General features: G+C 39.6%; 1 protein-coding gene across 4 annotated transcripts in view; it reads right to left on the reverse strand.

Moving 5' to 3' along the window:
* The window catches only part of LOC115222542 (transport and Golgi organization protein 1 homolog), a 129,472-nt gene extending 105,315 nt beyond the window's left edge, over positions 1 to 24,157 (reverse strand). For 3 of the 4 annotated variants that reach the window (XM_029792801.2, XM_036511730.1, XM_036511728.1), the window contains exon 1: positions 23,662 to 24,122. In XM_029792801.2, the coding sequence (XP_029648661.1) occupies positions 23,662 to 24,031 (370 nt within the window). In that variant the 5' untranslated portion in view covers positions 24,032 to 24,122. The other variant, XM_036511729.1, reaches the window with a different exon arrangement.
* Positions 24,158 to 24,405: the final 248 nt, after the last annotated feature.

The following is a 24,405-nucleotide window of genomic DNA, read 5'->3' on the forward strand; positions in this document are numbered from 1 at the left end:
TTATATATATATCTCTTATTATAAAAGGCAGATTTTATCTGCCTCCCTTTGTATCTTATAGAAATCTACAATATAGGATTTCTTCAATTACAATTTACCTAGCATTTTTAAGAGTAGAATGTAAGCTAACGTGTGTGTGTGCGCGTGTGTGTGTGTGTGAGGATGCGTGTGTGTGTGTGTGTGTGCGTGTGCGTGACTGTGTGACAGGAAAGTAGCAGAAAGATCGCCCAAAAGTGTATATAGATATTTAAATGTGTTTATATATTCATCTATACACAGATGTATGTATAATGTGTGTGTATATATTTCCATAGCGGTAACCTTTCACTCCATACAAAGTTTTTTAGGACGAATATAAGATCTACAGTATATACAAGTAGCAGAAAGATCGCCCAAAAGTGTATATAGATATTTAAATGTATTTATATATTCATCTATGCACACATCTCTTATTATAATAGGCAGATTTTATCTGCCTCCCTTTGTATCTTATAGAAATCTACAATATAGGATTTCTTCAATTACAATTTACCTAGCATTTTTAAGAGTAGAATGCATCGGGTCGTGCCAGGTCCACTTTTTAAAATTTCAACCCCAATTAAGCAAAATTTAGAGAAAACTCACATTGTGGTGTATGAGTCAAATGCTTCTCTTAGTGTGGGATACAGCACACGCAAACGCACACACACAGTGTGCAACGAATAAAGTGAAAGTAATTCACTTTCTGTAGTGAGTGACTCTTTCACTCTACATTCCCACTTCCTCTTTACACACATAGACACGCAAATATATAAATAAAATTGTAAGCTAACGTGTGTGTGTGCGTGTGTGTGAGTGTGTGTGTGTGTGCATGTGTGTGTGTGTGTGCATGTGTGTGTGTGAGGATGCGTGTGTGTGTGTGTGCGTGAGTGTGTGACAGGAAAGTTTTTTACGACAAATATAAGACCTATATCCAAGTAGCAGAAAGATCGCCCAAAAGTGTATATAGATATTTAAATGTATTTATATATTCATCTATACACAGATGTATGTATAATGTGTGTGTATATATTTCCATAGCGGTAACCTTTCACTCCATACAAAGTTTTTTAGGACGAATATAAGATCTAAAGTATATACAAGTAGCAGAAAGATCGCCCAAAAGTGTATGTAGATATTTAAATGTATTTATATATTCATCTATGCACACATCTCTTATTATAATGGGCAGATTTTATCTGCCTCCCTTTGTATCTTATAGAAATCTACAATATAGGATTTCTTCAATTACAATTTACCTAGCATTTTTAAGAGTAGAATGCATTGGGTCGTGCCAGGTCCACTTTTTAAAATTTCAACCTCAATTAAGCAAAATTTAGAGAAAACTCACATTGTGGTGTATGAGTCAAATGCTTCTCTTAGTGTGGGATACAGCACACGCAAACGCACACACACAGTGTGCAATGAATAAAGTGAAAGTAATTCACTTTCTGTAGTGAGTGACTTTTTCACTCTACATTCCCACTCCCTCTTTACACACATAGACACGCAAATATATAAATAAAATTGTAAGCTAACGTGTGTGTGTGAGTGTGTGTGCGTGTGCATGTGTGTGAGGATGCGTGCGTGCGTGTGTGTGTGTGTGTGTGGTGTGTGTGTGCGTGTGTGACAGGAAAGTTTTTTACGACGAATATAAGACCTATATCCAAGTAGCAGAAAGATCGCCCAAAAGTGTATATAGATATTTAAATGTATTTATATATTCATCTATACACAGATGTATGTATAATGTGTGTGTATATATTTCCATAGGGGTAACCTTTCACTCCATACAAAGTTTTTTAGGACGAATATAAGATCTAAAGTATATACAAGTAGCAGAAAGATCGCCCAAAAGTGTATATAGATATTTAATGTATTTATATATTCATCTATGCACACATGTATGTATAACGTGTGTGTATATATTTCCATAGAGGTAACCATTCACTCCATACAAAGTTTTTTAGGACGAAAATAAGATCTAAAGTTATCTCTAAGAAAAAGAAAGATCGCCCAAAAGTGTATATAGATATTTAAATGTATTTATATATTCATCTATACACAGATGTATGTATAATGTGTGTGTATATATTTCCATAGAGGTAACCTTTCATTCCATACAAAGTCTTTTAGGACGAATATAAGATCTAAAGTTATCTCTAAGAAAAAGAAAGATCGCCCAAAAGTGTATATAGATATTTAAATGTATTTATATATTCATCTATACACACATGTATGTATAATGTGCGTGTATATATTTCCATAGAGGTAACCATTCAATCCAAACAAAGTTTTTTAGGACGAAAATATTTATATATAAAAGAAAGTTTGTGTGTCTGTCTACTCCGATTTAGATTCCTAACTACTCCCACATTTTGCAATGCAGTTTAACCAAAACAGGGTATCTTATAGTCGTGATTCATATCGAGCCCTTCTGGGTATTAGCGCGCGTCTACGAAGAGTTTATGATTTTACAAATAATTTACCATCATTTTTTCCATTTTAATGCATATTTTTTTTAATAAAGGGAAGTAACTCTCAAACTTCACACCAATATGCGTGCTCATATGCGACGTAATATCACATCAGCAGCATTTCCTCACACCCTCCTTGCACTTGGCGATGGCAAAATACCAGGGGATGAAAATGGTAATATTGCCATCGATTCCATTTGTACCATTGTTAAGACGCCTTCTGATCTCAGAGATGCAGTGTTCCCAGATCTACAAGCTAATTATCAGAATATGGATTGGATTGGCAAAAAGGCTATACTGGCCCCGAGGAATAAAACTGTTCACCATATTTATGATGAAATGCTAAAACTCATTCCTGGGGAAGTCTATGTATATCAGTCTATCGATACAACTCCTGACACAGAGGACGTCATCAACTATCCAATAGAGGTACTCAATTCCTTTGAGCACCCCGGACTACCACCACACTTTCTCAAACTTAAAGTTTAATGCTCATCAGAAATTTGGTTCCCCCAAAACAATGCAATGGCACACGTTTTATCGTTAAGTTCTTATCTCCCACCGTAAATTTATATCAATATTTGCCTGAATAATCATCATAATTCAGTGCAATCATTAACAGTACTTTCAAGCAATTCAGCCCCGAGCAACGCCGGGCAATTCTGCTAGTATGTATATATATACATATTCATTATATATATATACATCCAGCTGTAGAAACATTGCCAGATAAGACTGGAGCCTGGTGCAGCCTTCTGGCTTCCCAGATCCCCGGGCGAACCGTTCAACCCATGCTAGCATGGAGAACGGCCGTTAAACGATGATGATGATACACATACATGCACACATACACACACACACATACATATACACACACATGCACATACACACATGTACATATGCACATACACACGCACACATACATACACACACTCGCACATGTATGCATACATACTTCCCACACACAATTACATACACATGGACATAATCACATACATACATAAGGACTCACATGCATACACACACACACACACACAGGAATGCACATATACCCCACACACAACCCATGTATACACGCATACAGAAGCTCACATACACACACATATACACACAATATATACATACACACACAAACACACATATATACACACATGTACATTCAACATACACACACATGCACCCAAATGCACACATAACACTCACAACCCCACATACATACATACATACACACACCCAGATACATATACACGCACACATACATGCACCTATGCATACACATGCAAAAAACAAACTCCACACACAACCCCTTGTTCACACATGCACACATAAAATACACGCGTGCACACATACACACGCAAATGAACCTACACATACCGCCTGCACACACACAACTCACACTCATACATACACAATTACAGATACATGGACATACACACACATACATACATGCACACATAGAGTAACACACATTCGCTCCAGACACAACCCCATGCATACACGTACGCACACACAGACACACACACACACACAACATATGCATACACGTGCACACACTTCAAACAACCAGTTAAACACCTTTCTACTTATTCTCCTATGCACATGAGAAGGGAGACACACAAAAGACAGCCACTCCTACCTAAAATTCCCACTGTAAATTCTTTCTAAGAAATTAAGTGACACAAAGTCCACTGTCACGAACATATAAACAGCCAAAGTAACACACAAACACATACAAATGCTTTTATTACACACACACACACAAACCTGCATGCACACACACATATCTCCTTCTCTTGCTCTCTCCTGTCTTAGGAAAAACTTTTTCTTCACACATTCCCTTCCGGTCATTTCAAAATGTAACTGTGTGTGTATCAATGGTGATTTTCTTCCTCTGTCTTCCCTTCCTTTGGGCTTTCCTCCATTTCAGAAGAAGAGCTTGACTCGAAACGTTAAATCCTCTTTCCTTACTTTCCTGAGCATCTGATAATACAGTACTTGTACCACATCCTCGTGTTATTGTTTTTCCTTGTCTGTTCTTCTTTGTTTCAATTCACTATATATATATATATATATATATATATAAGTAGTTGAATGAATTATCCTAGTATGGATAATTCGGTTAACCGATACCCGGGTAGCAAATTCACGTCAGAAAACACGGTTGAAGCTACATGTCAAGGGCAGAGATCATGTGCTTCGTGTGGAAATTTGTGTGTTTTTATCACTTTGGACTCCGTGTGGGCAGTCATCTAGAAGTTTTTGTTCGTCATGATGCTGACATAAGTTCCTTGTCTTTCTTGATGAGAAGGCGGCATAATGCACCCTTTATTCCTTCGGAATTAGGAATATGCAGTCTTTGAAACATATGTCGAGAATAAAGGAATTTTGCTAAATCATTGTTCAACTCCATTCTTTCATTTATTTATATATATATATATATATATATATATATATATATATATGTACATATATAGATATATACATATATATATATACATACATATATATACATACATATACGCATATATATATATACATTATATATATCATCACATATACACACACACACATATATATATACATATACGCATTATATATACACACATATATATGTGTGTGTATGTATGTATATATATATATAATATATATAATATATATATATATATATACGTATACATAAATATATATACATACATATCTAATGGTTTGCAATACTAACTTCAGGAAACCTGCCAGTCACCTACTCACCTACCGTTCTGGTAGACACACTAGCCAAATTGACAACACCCTCACCAGAAAAAGGGAAAGATGGCTGCTCATAAATGCTAAAACCTTCCCAGGTAAAGAATATACCCCACAACATAGACTGGTAGTTACTGACTTCAGGATCAGGACTAGAAGATGACCAGCAAGAAGGAGAAGGGTTTGGAAGCTTAAAGATCCTGCAAATGGACAGAGATTTAGAGACATATTACTCAAAGCCTTTGATGAAATAGAAGGGGATATAGCTTCACACGATGTAGAAGGTTTCTACGGGACAACCTGCTGAGGGCCAATGACCAGATCTGTGGATGGTGCAAAGTCCCCTCTCGACCCAAGGTAACATGGTGGTGGAACAATGTTGTTGACAGGGCTATTAGAGAAAAGAAACAGGTTTGGAAGGACTGGAAGAACAGTGGTAGCAGGGAATCAGACTGCCAGAAGGGAAGCTAGGAGACAGGATAAGAATGGAAGCAGATAAGAAAAAATTTGCCAATGTTAAGTGCCGTGAGGGCCAAGGACTTGAGGTACTTCGTGTTGCAAGACATTGTGTGAGAGAGAATCGTGATGTGGTAGGAGAGAAAGGTGTCCACATGGATCATGGTTCACTTGCACTAAACGAGGCTGCAAAGAGAGAGGCTTGGAGACGCCACTATGAGAGGTTGCTCAATAAAGAGAATGAATGGGAGAAAGAGAGTCTGCTGAATGTCAACCTTGGTAGATAAAGCAATTAAAAGTATGAAGAAAGGGAAAGCAGGAATCACTGCAGAGATGCTCAAAATATCTGGCAGTGTCGGCTATAGCCTGGTCACCCGTATAGTTAACCAGGTGATACACAAAGGAGTCATACCCAATGACTGGTGTAGCAGCATAAGGCGGCGAGCTGGCAGAAACGTTAGCATGCCGGGCGAAATGCTTTGCAGTATTTCGTCTGCCGCTACGTTCTGAGTTCAAATTCCGCCGAGGTCGACTTTGCTTTTCATCCTTTCGGGGTCGATAAATTAAGTACCAGTTATGCACTGGGGTTGATGTAATCGACTTAATGTCCTTGTTTGTCCCCTCTATGTTTAGCCCCTAGTGGGCAATAAAGAAATAAGCATAATAGTCAACTGCTACAAAGGTAAAGGTGATGCTTTAGATACAAATACTTACAGAGGTATCAAGTTGTTGGATGAGATAATGAAGGTCATAGAGAGGGTCATAGCCCAACGAATTAGGGAGAGAGTCAGTTTAGATGACATGCAGTTTGGGTTCGTGCCAGGGAAAAGCACCACTGATAATATATTTCTGGTAAGACAGCTGTAGAAGAAATACCTAGCCAAAGATAAACCTCTATACCTGGCTTTCGTTGACATGGAGAAAATCTTTGTCAGGGTCCCCCGATCCCTTATCTGGTGGTCAATGAGGAAACTAGGGATAGAAGAATGGTTAGTGAGAGCTGTGCAAGCCATGTACAGGGATACTGTCAGTAAGGTGAGGATTGGCAACGAGTACAGTGGAGAATTCCGTGTAGAGGTAGGGGTCCACCAAGGTTTAGTCCTCAGCCCCCTCCTATTTATCTTAGTCCCCCAGGCAATAACAGAGGAATTCAAGACATGATGTCTCTGGGAGCTCCTCTATGCTGATGACCTTGCTCTAATTGCTGAGTCACTATCAAAACTAGAGAAGTTTCAGGTGTGGAAGCAAGGATTAGAATTGAAGGGCCTTAGAGTCAAGCTAGCTAAATCCAAAGTCTTAATAAGTAGCTAGAGTCAACCTAGCTAAAACCAAAGTTTTAATTCGCAGGCAAACCACAAATCCCTTCAGGTAGATGGCCCTGCTCGATCTGTAGAAAAGGCATTGGTAGAAACTTTATAAGATGTACCTAGCGTAAGCTATGGACACATAAGAGGTGCAGCAATATCAAAGGAAGTCTAACTGGGAAGAGGGTTTTTCTAGGTGGCAGATGCTCAGGAGCAATAAACACAGAAAATGTGCAGAGAACAACTTCCGCTACATTCCAGGGAGAAAAACTAAAAGTAGTTGATAGCTTCCATTACCTAGGTGACCAAGTTAGTAGTAAGGGAGAGTACACTGAAAGTGTAGTTACTAGAATAAGAATAGCCTGGGCAAAGTTCAGGGAGCTCTTAACTCTGCTGGTGACAAAGGGCCTCTCACTCAGAGTAAAAGGTAGACTGTATGATACATGTGTACAAACAGCCATGCTACTTGGCAGTGAAACATGGGCCGTGACTGCTGAGGACATGCGTAAGCTCGCAAGGAATGAAGCCAGTATGCTCTCATGGATGTGTAATGTCAGTGTGCATACGCGACACAGTATAAGTACCTTGAGAGAAAAGTTGGACCTAAGAAGCATCAGTTGTGGTGTGCAAGAGAGACAACTGCACTTGTATGGTCATGTGATGAGAATGGATGAGGATAGCTGTGTAAAAAATGTCACACCTTAGCAGTTGAGGGAACCTGTGGAAGAGGTAGACCCAGGAAGACCTGGGATGAAGTGGTGAAGCACGACCTTCAAACATTAGGCCTCATCGAGTCAATGACTAGTGACCGAGACCTTTGGAAAAATGCTGTGCTTGAGAAGACCCGGCAAGCCAAGTGAGACCATAACCCATGGCCTATGCCAGTGGTGTAACCAGCCCACTTATGCATACCTTTCCTTCACTGGACACTAAACTCTGCTTGTGAAGACCTGTTAAAGCAAGTGAAATCAAAATCAAATTCAATGACTGGCATCTGTGCTAGCGGTGTGCAAAGAGCACCATCTGAGCATGATCGTTGCTAGAGCAGCTAACTTGCTTCTGTGCCAGTGGCACGTAAAAAGCACCATTTGAGCGTGATCATTACAAGCATTGCCTTACTGTCACTTGTGCAGGTTGCACATGAAAATACATTCAAGCAAGGTCGTTGCCAGTGCCACTGGACTGGCTCCTGTGCAGGTGGTATGTAAAAAACACCATTTGAACGTGACCATTGCCAGTACTGCCTGACTGGCCTTCGTGCCGGTGGCACGTAAACGCACCCACTACACTCTCGGAGTGGTTGGTGTTAGGAAGGGTATCCAGCTGTAGGAACTCTGCCAGATCACATTGGAGCCTGGTGTAGCCATCTGGTTCACCAGTCCTCAGTCAAATCGTCCAACCCATGCTAGCATGGAAAGCGGACATTAAGCGATGATGATAATGATGATGATACACACACACACACATATATATATATATATATATATATATATATATATATATACACACATATATATACACACTGAAATCATCATTATCATCATCATCGTTAACATCCGCTTCCCATGCTAGCATGGGTTGGACGGTTCAACTGGGGTCTGGGGAGCCCGAAGGCTGCACCAGGCCAGTCAGATCTGGCAGTGTTTCTACAGCTGGATGCCCTTCCTAACGCCAACCACTCCGAGAGTGTAGTGGGTGATTTTATGTGCCACCGACACAGGTGCCAGACGAGGCTGGCAGACGGCCACGCTCGGATGGTGTTTTCTTATGTGCCACCGACACAGGTGCCAGATGAGGCTAGCAGACGGCCACGCTCGGATGGTGTTTTTTATGTGCCACCGACACAGGTGCCAGACGAGGCTAGCGAATGGCCACGATCGGATGGTGTTTGTTACGTGCCTACACCACGGAGGCCAGTCAATGCGGTACTGGCTACGGCCATGTTCGGATGGTTTTCTTATGTGCCACCGGCACTGGTACCACAAGATACAAATTCCATTGATGTTCATCTATTTTGATTTGGTTCGATTTGATTTGATTTGATTCGATTCTCACTTGCCTCAACAGGTCTTCACAAGTGTCACAAGAAGGAAGGTATGCACAGGTGGACTGACTACGTCCCAGGTAGGGGCCACGGATTATGGCTTCACTAGTCTTGCCGGGTCTTCTCACGCACAGCATACTTCCATAGGTCTCGGTCTCTAGTCATTTCCTTGGTGAGACCTAAAGTTCGAAGGTCGTGCTTCACCACCTCATCCCAGGTTTTCATGGGTCTACCTCTTCCGCAGGTTCCCTCAACTGCTAGGGTGTAGCACTTTTGCACACAACTATCTTCAGCCATTCTCGTCACATGACCATACCAGCGCAGCCGTCTCTCTTGCACACCACAACTGATGCTTCTTAGGTTATATATACACATATATATACAAATATATATATATACATATATATATATACATTTAAATATTATATATATATATATATATATATATATATATATACATTTAAATATATATATATATGTATATATACACAAATATATATACCACACATATACATATAGACACACATATATATATATACACACACATATACATATAGACACACATATATATACCCACAGACACATATATATATATATATGATTGACCATTAAACCCACAAGTTTTTTATTCTCTCTCTGTTTTTTTGTCACGTTCCTTTCAGTTGAAGAGCATAGGCTTGAAATCTAAAAGGCTTTCTCACCTTCTCCACCATCAAACTAAATGCTTGTGTTTATACACCTGTTTTTGTCTTTTGGTTTTCTATAATATTATATGTATATAATATATATATATATATATATATATATATATATTATATATATATATATACACACACACAATTGCTGTGTGGAAAGTGTTTATAACACAAAAAAAAACATTACATTCACTTCAACATTTAAATTTAATTTCTGTCAAAATATTTTTTTTTGCTTTGAAACCGCAACTTGTTCACTGACAATATTTCATGCTACCTCTATTTCAAAAAGAAGTTACTACTATTTTCTTGTTAGTGAGACAAGTGCAGATGAAATACTAGCATTTGTCAGCCTGGGAAAACGCTTCAACTAGATTTTATGCTCTGCAGTTTGAATGTTGCTAATGAAACTACGGGTAGACAACTGGCTTGTGTGGGCCATGTACCCCTTCCAACCCAGTACAAAAGTGCATTTAGCAAGATGTGAGATATGAATGAGTTCAGCAATGAAATTTAGCTTGCTAGTATGTGTGCACTAAGTTCAGTTCTCATGCCATTAATATTTATCAGTCCTCCAGGTCATAATGGAATAGTATAAGTGTAGCTGTGTGTGATACCTGCTGTATAATAACTTGGCTCTTATAGCTCAATTTGTAGCAGAATTAGAGAATTGCAGTAAAGGATGCAAAACCTAGAATCATAAGGTCTCAGGGTAAATATAACAAAGATTAAAACAATTAGTAAGTATAAAAGAAAAAAAGGATAATACTATGATAAAGGAAATGATTATGTTAGATTTTCAGAAAAGAAGAAAAAAAAGTTCCATATATGGTGTACTAAGTGTAAATTAAGAACATACAAGAATTGTAGTGGAATCACAGGAATTCTCTGGTGGAGAAAAGAGACTTTGTATGTGGCAGATGCACAAAAATAGTGAACATTAAGAGCACATATGAAACAGATTCTCTAAAATACCCCAATAGAAGTTGTAAATAGCTTCTGTTATGTAGATGACCTAATTGCAGAGGTGGTGAGTGTTCTGAAAACACAGCAGCCTGAGTAAGAACAGATTAAAAGATGTCAGTGAGTTATTACATATGCTGGAAGCAGGTTTCTATCTCAGAGTGAAGAGCAGACTGTTTGATGCTCTTATGTGACCTGCAATGGTGCATAGTGGTGAGTCAGAGGTCCTGGAAACAGATGATTTATGAAGGCCAGAAAGAAATGAAGTAAGCATGCTATTATTAGTGTAAAATGTTTGCATGAACAACAATACAAATGAGATGAGAGAAAAACTGAATATAAGAGGACAGCTGTATAAAGAAATACAGAGTGCCCAAAGTATTTGGAATAAGTGGAAGAAGGAAACCCAAGGTGATGGTGAAAGAAGCAAGCGAAGACTGATTTTAGGTGGCAAAGGACTGCACTGATTGGTGCAATAGTAATGAAGAAGCATGGAGGCTGTATGATATAATACAAAACTACATTTGGATTTTTTTCCCCAATATATCCATGGAGGCAGCTGATGAAGACTTCTACAGCCATCATGACCTCTTTGATACCCTCTTCTCTCTCTCTCTCTCACTCATTCTCTTTCCACTAATATACCTTTCTATTCACTGTGCTATTTTGTCAGTTAAACAAAAGAAGGCATTTGACCTGTTTAACCTTTCCAACTCTCTGACACTAGACCTTTCTCCTATTTACTGTATAATACTGCCTATGTAACAAAGGATGGTATTGAACTTACTCATATTCAATCCCTCATCACCACCATTCTTACCTCTCGCCCTTCTAAAAGCTTATGTATAAAAATTGTATAAGATCTATAGGGACTTCGTATCCAATACACACTACTATCACTTTCTTCATTGCCAATCATTTCAACAACACTGAGCCATCACTTTCCTTTACCATTGTCCACCTCTGTAATTATTCATCTGTGGCTTCCCCTTCAATCACTCTGTTTCTATCATCTGTTATTCCCTTCATCCATTCATCCTAATTCTTCTGATGTTGTCTCTTCTTCTGTTTACCCTCTTGATTATTTTTGCCTCAAGCAAGAGGATGCATACAAGAGTAGTGAGGACTTCTAGTCATGAGTTCAATGCAAGCTCATTAGTGTTGGTGCATAATAAAATGCATCTACTAGACTCTATAAAGTGGTTGACAAATGAGTAGAGGAAACATAGAGAACATGACAACCTCTCTAGTGCTTCTTTTACAATAAAATGCATCCAGTACACACTGTAAAGAAGCCAGAGTTGTGAAGAGCATCCAGGCACAGAAAATATTCCAATAATGAAACATAAGATGTGGCCTCCAGCAGTGTAGGAGTGCACTAACTATAAATAAGGGTGGATTTGGATCGTGGCAACTTGTCAAACCCATACCAGTACAGAAAGTGAATGTAAAGTCACGATGAGGACACTCATACACATATATATGTGTGTGTGTGTGTGAATTGCCTATATGTGTGTCCAACTTGTATTCAAAATCTACAAAATGAACACTCATAAGGAAATTTTGTATTTTCTCTTTTTTTTTCTCTTTTTACTTGTTTCACTTGCGGCCATGCTGGAGCACCGCCTTTAGTCGAGCAAATCGACCTCGGGACTTATTCTTTGTAAGCCCAGTACTTATTCTATCGGTCTCTTTTGCCGAACCACTAAGTGACGGGGACGTAAACACACCGGCATCGGTTGTCAAGCAATGCTAGGGGGACAAACACAGACACACAAACACACACACATACATACATATATATACATATATACGACAGGCTTCTTTCAGTTTCCGTCTACCAAATCCACTCACAAGGCATTGGTTGGCCTGGGGCTATAGCAGAAGACACTTGCCCAAGATGCCACACAGTGGGACTGAACCCGAAACCATGTGGTTGGTTAGCAAGCTACTTACCACACAGCCACTCCTGCGCCTATAATGTTATTTTGAGAAACATAAATCAAATCTCCTCACATCATACCCTTCTGTCTGTCAAGAGAGCAAATGGAGAGCAAGTCAATATGCATGAAGTTGGAAAAGAGAGGTTGTGTGAGTAAATGAGAGATTCTAAAGTAGGTGTGATGCCAAAATGTTTTATTTCCTCCTTAATTGCTCTTTAATTTTTCTTTCTCTATAACTCTCTCTGGAATGGTAAACTAGAGTAATACAGAATGAGAGATACACGTATAGACAGAAAGGAAGGTAGCAATAGAACTTAGGAATAATACAAATGCCCATGAACCCAGAAACCCCATTGCTGGAAGGAAGCAAATGTTTAGCCCAGTATGAACATCAAAGAAGCAACCTAGTGGCTGCAGTCAATTCCAACATCCTAATGGATTCGCAAAATATCCTCAAATGCTAGAAAGGACATTTTCCATCATTACTGAACTGAAATGTCCCATATCATCTTAAACAGCCTTTATTTCATAAGTTGGAAAAATGACATGAATAGAATGAAACCATGAAAATACCCAAAATAAAACATCTCTCTTAAATTATAGCAACATCGGGAACTACCTCTCAATATCAGACTTTTCACTCTGATCTTGAAAATGTAGAAAGATTACCAAATCCCAAATGAGTTTGAAAATGCAGCTCTTTCATTCTTTTACTTGTTTCAATCATCTGACTTCAGCCATGCTGGAGCACTGCCTTGAAGGGATTTAGTAGAACAAATCGACCCCAGGACTTATCATTTTAAAGCCTAGTACTTATTCTATCAGTCTCTTTTGTCGAACTGCTAGGTTACAGGGAGCTAAACGCACCAACAAGCAGTGATGAGGGACAAACACAGACACAAAGACACACACAAGTAGTCAAAGTACATAATCATATACAATTATGTGCTTTAACAACAGCATTAGAGCTTTTTAGGTCTTATTTCTAGCAATGTAGGTGTTCTAACACCCTAGTCACATTTAGTGACAAGTATAGTTTTCCTTTTTGATAAAACATTGCACACTGCTGTCTATATTAATTGTGTGTGTGTGTGTGTGTGTGTGTGTGTGTGTGTGTGTAAAATAATAAACAATAATAATAATGTATTTTGAAGGCACAACAATGCCCTATAATAACACAATGGACTATAATATTTTGGAATATAAAAATTCCTTCTTCAGATATCCCTAGGAATTGATCAAGTCACTGCTATAATCGATTTTCCAATAGTTATAAAATCGATTACAGTGGTGACTTGATCAATTCCTAGGGATATCTGAAGAAGGAATTTTTATATTCCAAAATATTATATCAGACTATGGATGATTAAATTATAACAGTTATTATGGTCCATTGTTGTTATTATAGTGCATTGTTGTACCATTCAAAACATTATTATTTATTACTAGCAGTATCGCCCGGCGTTGCTCGGGTTTATAAGGGAAATAACTATATAAACATTTTTAGAGAGTTATAGCCAAAAAATAGCAAAAAAATGCATTAAAAATGGGAAAAAAATGATGGTAAATTTTTTTTTAAATCGTTGATTCATTGTAGAAATTTTTAGAGAGTTACTTCCCTTATATAATAGCGAAAAAATGCATTAAAATGGAAAAAAATTATGGTAATTTTTTTTTTAAATCGTAGACTCATCGTAGACGCGCGCTAATACCCAAAAAGGCTCGATATGAATCACGACTATAAGATACCCGCTTTTGGTTAAACTGCACCGCAAAATGTGAGAGTAGTTAGGAATCTAAATCGTAGGAGACAGACAGCACACAACCTCACTTTTATATATAAAGATTTTTTACAAACAGTGCACAATGCATCAAGTGTGCAACAACACTCTCCTATATATATATATATATATATATATATACTACAATCCACAATGGAACACTTTCAGAGGCAGTTGACCATTTAACATACTACTATCATGGCACTCCCCCATTCTTCTTCTTCTTCTTTTTCTTCTTCTCCTCCTCCTCCCCTTTCTTCTTCTTCTCCTACCAAGAATTCACAACGACCTCGAACCCACAAGAGTAAACAAGAGACACAGAAACAGGCAGAAACAAGGAAAATGCCACTTGTATTTGAACACTGTGCAAATATTCTTTAAAAAAACTTTTCTCTTAATTTTTCCAAAACTTAATTGTTTTCCCTACTTACAGTTGAACACTGTGCAAATATTCAGAAACAGAAACAGGCAGAAACAAGGAAAATGCCACTTGTATTTGAACACTGTGCAAATATTCTTTAAAAAAACTTTTCTCTTAATTTTTCCAAAACTTAATTGTTTTCCCTACTTACAGTTGAAAAAGTTTCAATGACTGAAACCAGTGCTGAAATGTTTTTTTATAAAATTATTTTAGCATTTTCTATCTTGACTTTTTTTACACACGCCCCCCCCCCACACACACACATATACACATGATGGGCTCTTTTCAGTTTCCATCTACCTCATCTTCCCACAAGGCTTTGGTTGGCCCAAGACAATATTATAGGACACACTTGCCCAAGGTACCATGCTGGGGGCAGAACCTGGAACTGTGCGATTGGGAAACAAGCTTCTTATCACACAGCCACATTATCAAATATATTTTATTATTACTATCTTCAAGATTAAAAATCTTGTGGGAATTATTATAGAATATCCTTGCTGCCAGTTGTAGGGAAAATATTTGCAAGAATCCTAAGCCATCTGCAGACCATTGTGGAGATTTTTCCTTACAGTTTTTGTACCTCTCATGGCACAACAGACATAGTTGTCAACAAGAGGAAAAAAACAGATAACTACAGAAACTACTCTTCTTTGTCTTCTACAACCAGGAAAAGGCTTTTGACAGAGAAACCACATGAATGGTTCTTCAATATATTGGTTCGGGTATAACAGTGGTTCAGGTATAACATGCCTGAATACATGCAAATTGAAGCAGGGTCGTGTTCTTGCACCTACACTCTTCTTATATTTGTCTGTTATGCTTTTTGAACTTTTTCCAGACAATCCAAGTATTGACATCAGATGGATGTATTAAGGGTGGACTGTTTAACATAGCAAAATTTCAATTTCCTTGACTTACCAACATCCAGAGCATCTCAAAAATTCAACACATGGATATCAATGAAACTCTCTGTCACATATATTTAGAATCCCAGAAATCAGTCAACAACTTCACTAGGCATAGTGTTTGCCACACAGTGAATGTCAAGAAGTCTTAAAACCTCACCCAACCGGCTCTGAAAGTATTCTTTCCAACAAACACTAGGAGGTGCTGAAAAGTTCTTGGCTTTGGGTAAAAGAAAATACAGGAGGAGGATCAGTTTATTATGGTTTTATTCAACATATTCTCCTCTCAGATTTATACACTTATTGCAGTGGACCTTCAGTTTTTCTAAGCCCTGTAAAAGAAATCAGACAGCTGGACCTCCAACCAGGCCTTTCACGATACCCTTAAAGCCAGGGACTTTTCAACACACACACACATATATATTAGTAAAAGTAAAATGGATCTCCATCGGTTTCAACGATGAGTATTCAAGTTCACATTGTTCAATGAACTGACCTACCCACTGATAAGCGGCTGTGTCTTCTACAGACACCGGTACCCTAACATAATCGTCGGGCAGAGTCAACGGAACACTCTTTAGTACAGGGGTTCCTTTAATTACAGGTATTATCCATCTGACAGGTTTCCACAGGCTCCGTTTGTCCACTTTCGCTTGAGCCAATGATGAAGACCTCAATGTGATCGACAGACACACTGAAAGAAATAACAAATTCTCCCTCAAATCATACCTTAAAAAAGAATGTTCCATCTAAAGTATATATATAAATATACTTTGGAAAAGGATGTAGAACATAGAACTGAATCAAGCCACTCATTATTTAAGAATAAACATCATCATCATCATCATCGTTTAACGTCCGCTTTCCATGCTAGCATGGGTTGGACGGTTCAACTGGGGTCTGGCAAGCCCGAAGGCTGCACCAGGCCAGTCAGATCTGGCAGTGTTTCTACAGCTGGATGCCCTTCCTAACGCCAACCACTCCGAGAGTGTAGTGGGTGATTTTATGTGCCACCGACACAGGTGCCAGACGAGGCTGGCAGACGGCCACGCTCGGATGGTGTTTTTTATGTGCCACCGACACAGGTGCCAGACGAGGCTGGCTGACGGCCACGCTCGGATGGTGTTTTCTCATGTGTCACCGACACAGGTGCCAGACGAGGCTGGCGGACGTTTGTTACGTGCCCTCAGCACGGAGGCCAGTCGTTGCAGTACTGGCTACGGTCACGTTCGGATGGTTTTCTTATGTGCCACCGGAACTGGTACCACAAGGAAACAAATTCCATTGATGTTCATCTATTTTGATTTGGTTCGATTTGATTTGATTTGATTCGATTCTCACTTGCCTCAACAGGTCTTCACAAGTGTCACAAGAAGGAAGGTATGCACAGGTGGACTGACTACGTCCCAGGTAGGGGCCACGGATTATGGCTTCACTAGTCTTGCCGGGTCTTCTCACGCACAGCATACTTCCATAGGTCTCTAACCTCAAAATTAAATTGACAGTCTATCAAACTGTTATCATCTCAACATTATTACAGTTGTGAAACATGGACACTTTATTATGGCAGCATCAAAAATGTGGAGTATGCCCATCAACAAAAAACTCTTCACCTCTTAAATATCAAATGGGAGGGCTACATCAACAACAATGCAATCTTGGAAAAACCCAACAGCTGAATCATAGAATCAACCATGAGAAAGCACTAGCTACAATGGTTAGAAAATGTGGTCAGCAAGAAGAGAGAGTTTTCCTCATCGAATACTCATCAGTGAATTAACTGTCAAAATCTTCTGGGAAGGTAACAGTAATGGAGTAGGTGGTGTGGGTATACTTCTTGCAGAGAAAAGGGTGGATAAGGTTATAGAGGTAGTCAGAGTGTGTGTGATAGAGCACTTAAGCTCAGGCTAGTCTTGCAGAATAGTATAGCTACAATTATATCTGCCTACGCCCCACAAGCGTGCTTACCAAATGAACAGAAGGACCACTTTTATGATATTCATCTGCAGGCTACCTCAAAGATGAGTGACAATGATCTCATCTTCGTGGCTGGGGATTTCAATAGGCAGGCTAGTATCTTCCATGGTGTACATGGGAGCCATTGAATTGGTTCCTGAAATGACGAGAGAACAAGGCTACTGGACTTCTGTGATGCCAATAATCTATTGATCTGCAACACCAACTTCAGGAACCCAACCAATCACCTGATAACCTATCAATCAGGTAACTCTGCCAGCCATATCGATTTCATTTTCATCAGACAGCAGGATGCACAATTGCTCTTAAACAAAAAGACCCTCTTTGGTGAAGAATGTACTCCCACAGCATAGACTAGTCACTAGTGCCTTTAGATGCCAAGAGGCAGACCAATATGGAAAAGAAGGACTTGGAAGCTTAAGGACCTTCATATGGTCAGAGATTTAGGGACATTTTAATTGAGAAATTTGATGAAATAGAGGAGGAGCTACAAACTTGTGACATAGTGGGTAACTGGGAATTCCTGCAAGACATTGCTGAGTGCCACAGACTAAATCTGTGGCTGGTGCAAAGTCCCTTCTAGACCTAGGGTAACATGGTAGTGGAACCATACTATAGAAAGGACCATTAGAGCAAAGAAACAGGCCTAGAAGGCCTGGAAGAGTGAGGGCAGCAGGGAACTGCGTCAGATTGCCAGAAGGGAAGCTAGGGGACAGATATATCTAGCCAAGGGAGAAGCAGAAAAGAAGAAGTCTGCCTATGTTGAGCATCGTGAGGACCAAAGAGCTGAAGACTGCTGAACATTGAGAATAAATGGGAGGAAAAGAGTCTGCCAAATGTTAACCCAATTGATAGACCAGCTACCCAAATCGACAGTAGATAAAGCAATTAAGGATATGAAAACAGATTAAGACCCCCAGCCAATCAGGAATCTCCGCTGAAATACTTAAAATATCTGGTGGTGTGGGTTATGGTCTGGTCACCCATATAGTAAATCAGGTTGTTCATGAAAGAGTCATACCCAGTGACTGGTGTAGCAGCACCATAACTGCTACAAAGGTAAAGGTGATGCTTTAGATAAAAATAATTACAGGGGTATCAAATTGTTGGATCAGGTGATGAAAGTTACAGAGAGAGTCATAGCCCAACTAATTAAGGAGAGAGTCAGTTTAGATGAGATGCAGTTTAATTTTGTGCCAGGGCGAAGTGCCACTGATGCTATATTTCTGGTAAGGCAGTTGTAGGAGAAATACATAGCTAAAGATAAACCCCTATACTTGGCTTTTGTTGACTTGGAGAAAGCCTTTGACAGGATCCCCCAATCCCTTATATGGTGATCAATGCAGAAATTAGGGATAAACGAGTAGTTGGTGAGAGTTTTTGTACAAGCCATGTACAGGGATGCTATCAGTAGTGTGAGGGTTAGCAATGAGTACAGCAAAGAATTCAGGGTACAAGTAAGGGTTCACCAAGTATTGGTGCTCAGCCCCCTCTTGTTCATCATAGTCTTCCAGGCAAAAACAGAGGAATTCAAGACAGGCTGCTCCTGGGAGCTCCTCTGAGCTGATGACCTTGCTCTTAATGCTGAATCACTACCTGAACTAAAGAAGTTCTAGGTATGGAAGCAAGGTCTAGGATCAAAGGGCCTTAGAGTTAACCTAGCAAAAACCTAAGTCTTAGTAAATAGAAAGCAGTCAAATCACAAGTCTCTTCAGGTAGATGGCCCTGCTCAATCTGTAGGAAAGGTGTAGGTAGAAACTCCATAAGATGCACCCAATGTAAGCTTTGGACACATAATAGGTGCAGCAACATTAGAAGAAGGTTAACAGGGAAACTTTTGAATGTGGAAGGTGCACAGGTACAATAAACGCTGAAAATGTGCAGAAAATAGACTCCATCAACTGCTTTCATCAACACTATGAACCTTGATTAGCAGGCTCAAAACTTGTCCTTGCTCAGAATCTGTTTATTCCTCGGAACCAATATTGTTGTGACCGTATGATTGGCACGTAAAGCTTTCATTATCTAGGTGACCAAGTTAGTAGTGGAGTATAGCTGTCAGAATAAGATTAGGCTGGGCAAAATTCAAAGAGCTCCAACCCCTACTGGCAACAAAGGGCTTCTCTCTTAGATTGTTCGATTCCTCTGTGCAAACAGCTATGCTGCATAGCAGTGAAACATGGGCTATGACAGCTGAGAACATGCATAGGCGTGAAAGAAATGAAGCCAGTATGCTTCGCAGGATGTGTAATGCCAGTGTGCATGTTTGACAGAGTGTAAGCATCTTGATAGAAAAGTTAGGTATAAGAGGAATCAGATATGGTGCGCAAGAGAGACGACTGTGCTGGTATGTGATGCATATAGGCAAGGACAGTTGTGTAAAGAAGTGCCAATCTCTAAATGTGGAGGAAACCTATGGTAGAGGTAGAACCAGGAAGACATCGGATGAGGTGGTGAAGCATGATCTTTGAACTTTGAGCCTCACAGAGGCAATGACTAGCGACCAAGATCTTTGGCAATGTGCTGTATTTGAGAGGATCCATCAAGCCGAGTGCACCCATGCTGGTGGCATGTAAAGAACATCTTTCAAGCATTGGGCCTCACGGAAGCAAAGTGGCTGAGTTCCTTTCAAGCATTGGGTTTAATGGAGACAATGACCAAGACCTTTCATGTTATGTCATGCTTGAGAAGAAGATCCATCAAGCCGAGCAAAATTGCAGCTGTTTTCAGATATTGGTGTCACACAAATTGGCACTCATGCCGGCGGCACATAAAAGCACCCATTACACTCTCAGAGTGGTTGGCGTTAGGAAACCATACCAAATCAGACTGGAATCGGGTGCAGCCTTCTAGCAGGCCAGCCCAGTTAAACCATCCAACCCATGCCAGCATGGACAAGGACATTGAATGATGGTGATGATGATGATGTAAAGACAACAAAGAGGTCCTTTCTGCCATTTCAAAGTCCAGTTAAAATCAGTTTTTACATGTCTGGTACTGAGACAAAAGCATGTGAAGCTGAAACATAGAGTTGCTTCTCTGGTACATATGGAAGGCCTTGATGATGATATAAGAAAGGAGAGTTGCTGATCAGTGGAGAGGAAAGGAATTTGGATTCATATCATCAATTTCATTGTTAAAAGTTGAAGAGGTGTTTTTAATGTTGTTTCCCAATGACCAACAGAGTTTCTTCTCAAGCAGAAGATTAGGATTCTTGGTGGTCCTGGTCACTTGGAAGACAACAGTGTAGTTACAAAGCACATCAGAAAAACCCATGAGAGCAGAAGTAATCTAGTTGTATCAGACAAATGCCTATGAGTCCATACCACATTGACAAGGTGAATTTGCAACTGCATCACCATGTTCCTAGGAAACTCAATGACCTTGTTCCTGGGTTACTACAATAATTTCTAGGTCAAAAACTAATATCAAACTCCAGAGGTACTGCTAGTCTCAGTTATTCTTTTAGCCCTTGCCTTGAACAGGGTGGCTGAGTCAGCCAAGAAGGGATGTAGAGGCCTTCTAACCAAGTCTACAATAAGAGTATCTATTGCCAATCATACAGTCACAACAATATTGGTTCCAAGGAATAAACATTCTGAGCAAGGACGAGTTTTGAGCCTGCTAATCAAGGTTCATAGTGTTGATGAAAGTAGTTGACAGATTCCATTTCTCAATATTCAGAACTGTCATCTCCTTCATCACAGTGCAACCAGTCAAGAACCTAGGGAACCTCTTCTGCTGCTATTCAAATATTCAAGAAAGACTTTGAAAACATGCTTCACCAAGGTTAGTAAGTCGGGTTCACCTGTATTTACCAACATTCTACCCTACCCTAAGTGCATCTGCTAGTTTGTATGTTTTCATTAATAGTAGAATCCTTTGAAAGATGACATTCTCTACAAATGGCTGGAGTTCCCCTGCAGCCTCAACAGTGAAGCATTGTATGGGAGCAGTTAGATCTCTTGCAGTTCCTTATTAGTGGTATCATGAAGATTTTAAGATAACATGAGCAAGAGAAATCTGTAAGTACAAAGACTCCTAAGACTAGAAAGCAGTGCAAGTGACAGGAATCATGCCTAAGGCAAAAGAAGATGTGTGTTGGCAACAGGCAGAGCAGACTGTGATACTTCCCAGAGACTCAGGACAAGGAGGCATCATCTCCTTTGGGAGGAAGTCCAAGCAAGTGCAGAGGAAACAACGAGACAGAAATGTGGGGCTCAGGCACTATGGACATGTGGGAGAATGTGCAGCAGCACAAGATATACTTGCAGGCAGACTTCTGCTGTGTCTAGTTTCTTGTCCAAGCTGTCCAAATGCCTTGCCAAACCCAACTAATCTTCACATTCAGATCAAGAATGAGACAGCATCTTGTCTTTTCTGCCTTTTGGGGTGCTACTGTGACACCATGACCAGATGCTCAAGGTAGCTACTGAGAGCTTAGCTACTTAGTCATTAGTGAATGTAAATATCCACTACGCAATTTAATTTGTGAAAGCTGTAGAGAAACTGAATCTACAACCAAAAACAAGAGTATGCCTCCTCTGAACAGTCTTTGACATTGTATGTCAATTTGGGTAGACAGTTTGAAATGTTGAAATTTCCAAAGAATATAATTCTGGCATGATCATCACCTCTGACACACCAAAACAAGTGAACATGCTGGAAATTACAGTGTCCTGGGAAGAATGCATTGATGAAGCCTATGAGAGGAAACAGTGAAGTATCAGGAAATGTTGGAGAAGTGCCAGAATAAAGGCTAGAAAACACTGAGCATATAAGTGGGCTGTAGAGGTTTAACAGGGTGCTCACTCTATAAAGCCCTCTACCAATTGGGTTTTACAAGGGTGCAAATGGGTCATTCAGTCTGCAAGTGAAGAAACAGAAAAAGCACCAGATGAATATGGATTAAGAGGGCTGGACCAGAGACTGCTAATGTTTGGATGTTTCTAAACAATCCTTGTTGGGTCACATGGCTGGGGTGTCTCTATGTTGAGACCAGAAACACCTGATGATACTTGATTACACTACTGTTGAGGTGTCCCAGCATATCCAGAAGCTGGAAGTGCTGACAAGGTTGTCTTCGTTTTCCTCGTCGAAGTTATTCAAAGTAAGGATGTAGAATTTAAGGAGAGAGAGAAACTATTGCACTCTTGTCATCACTTCTAGCTTAAATAAATTTACAATTTTTTACATTTCAAGTTAATCTTGAATTGATCTGAGTTCGTTTTATTTTTCAGTTCTAACGAACACACACACACACACATATATTAGTAAAAGTAAAATGGATCTCCATCGGTTTCAATGATGAGTATTCAAGTTCACATTGTTCAATGAACTGACCTACCCACTGATAAGTGGCTGTGTCTTCTACAGACACCGGTACCCTAACGTAATCGTTGGGCAGAGTCAACGGAACACTCTTTAGTACAGGGGTTCCTTTAATTACAGTATTATCCATCTGACAGGTTCCCACAGGCTCCGTTTGTCCACTTTCGCTCGAGCCAATGATGAAGACCTCAATGTGATCGACAGACACGCTGAAAGAAATAACAAATTCTCCCTCAAATCATACCTTAAAAAAGAATGTTCCATCTAAAAAACGAATCGTCATGGTTAGAATATCCTTGATCTTAGATCTGAGCCGGTCCGGCGTAGCCTAGAGCTGAAGAACAGCAATCCAATTTCTCGCACAAGGTTGGATCAAGGCTACAGATATAAAAGACATTTACGCAAGATGCTACGCCACGGGAACGGAACTAGGATCTCATGAATGCAAAATAAACTTCTTAACCACTGACATGCCAGCATATATGTGTGTGTGTGTGTGTTTCATATATATATATATATATATATATATATAATATGTTAGATTACACAACATAAACATATAGAAATTAAATATCAGTAAAATATCAGTCGAAACACTCACCTTTGCACTCTGCGTCGGCACAAAGACGCAAATTTGAAACCTTGTTCAAAGCATCAACGTGGCAGATAGGAGAGATTGTCAACAGGAGTAAGAACAATAATAGTGGAAAATTTAAGAAAACCGGCGAAGGCGAAATCTTTCGATGGTCCCGCGTAAACTGTCCGCTGGCAGTGTTTCTATGTGAATTGTCAGTTTTGTGTATGTTCCACATGGGGCGGACCGTTGCCGTGACCATCTGTTGTGGTTCTGGTAGTAGAAATAGTAACGGTATTGGTGCTGTAGTGGGTGTTATTCTACTCCTTGTAGTGGTAGTATTCCTGCACGCGACTGAATTTGAAACCGTATGGCAAGCGTCGTCAGCAAGTGACATGGCGTATGTCAGGTGTTGAAATTATATACATACACTCTCACACATCTCTCTCTCTCTCTATCTATCAATCTTTCTCCCTCGCTCTCTCTCTCTCTCTCCTCTCTCTCTCTCTCTCTGTATATATATGTGAGTGTGTGTGTGGTGTGTGTGTGTTTGTGCGCGCGTGCGTGCTGTATATAGGTCCGTAAATATGTGCGTATTACTGTATATAGCGATGTATTTATATGAAGTTTGTGTATGTGTCTATAACAGTATATATATATATATATGTATATATATATGGATGCGTATGTATGTAAATATAGCCTTTGTTTAAATGGATATATATTTATATATGTTCACATACGTGTATGCGTGTTATATACATTTATATA

The sequence above is a fragment of the Octopus sinensis genome, linkage group LG20 (genome assembly GCF_006345805.1).
Source record: "Octopus sinensis linkage group LG20, ASM634580v1, whole genome shotgun sequence".
Classification (NCBI taxonomy): Eukaryota; Metazoa; Mollusca; class Cephalopoda; order Octopoda; family Octopodidae; genus Octopus; species Octopus sinensis.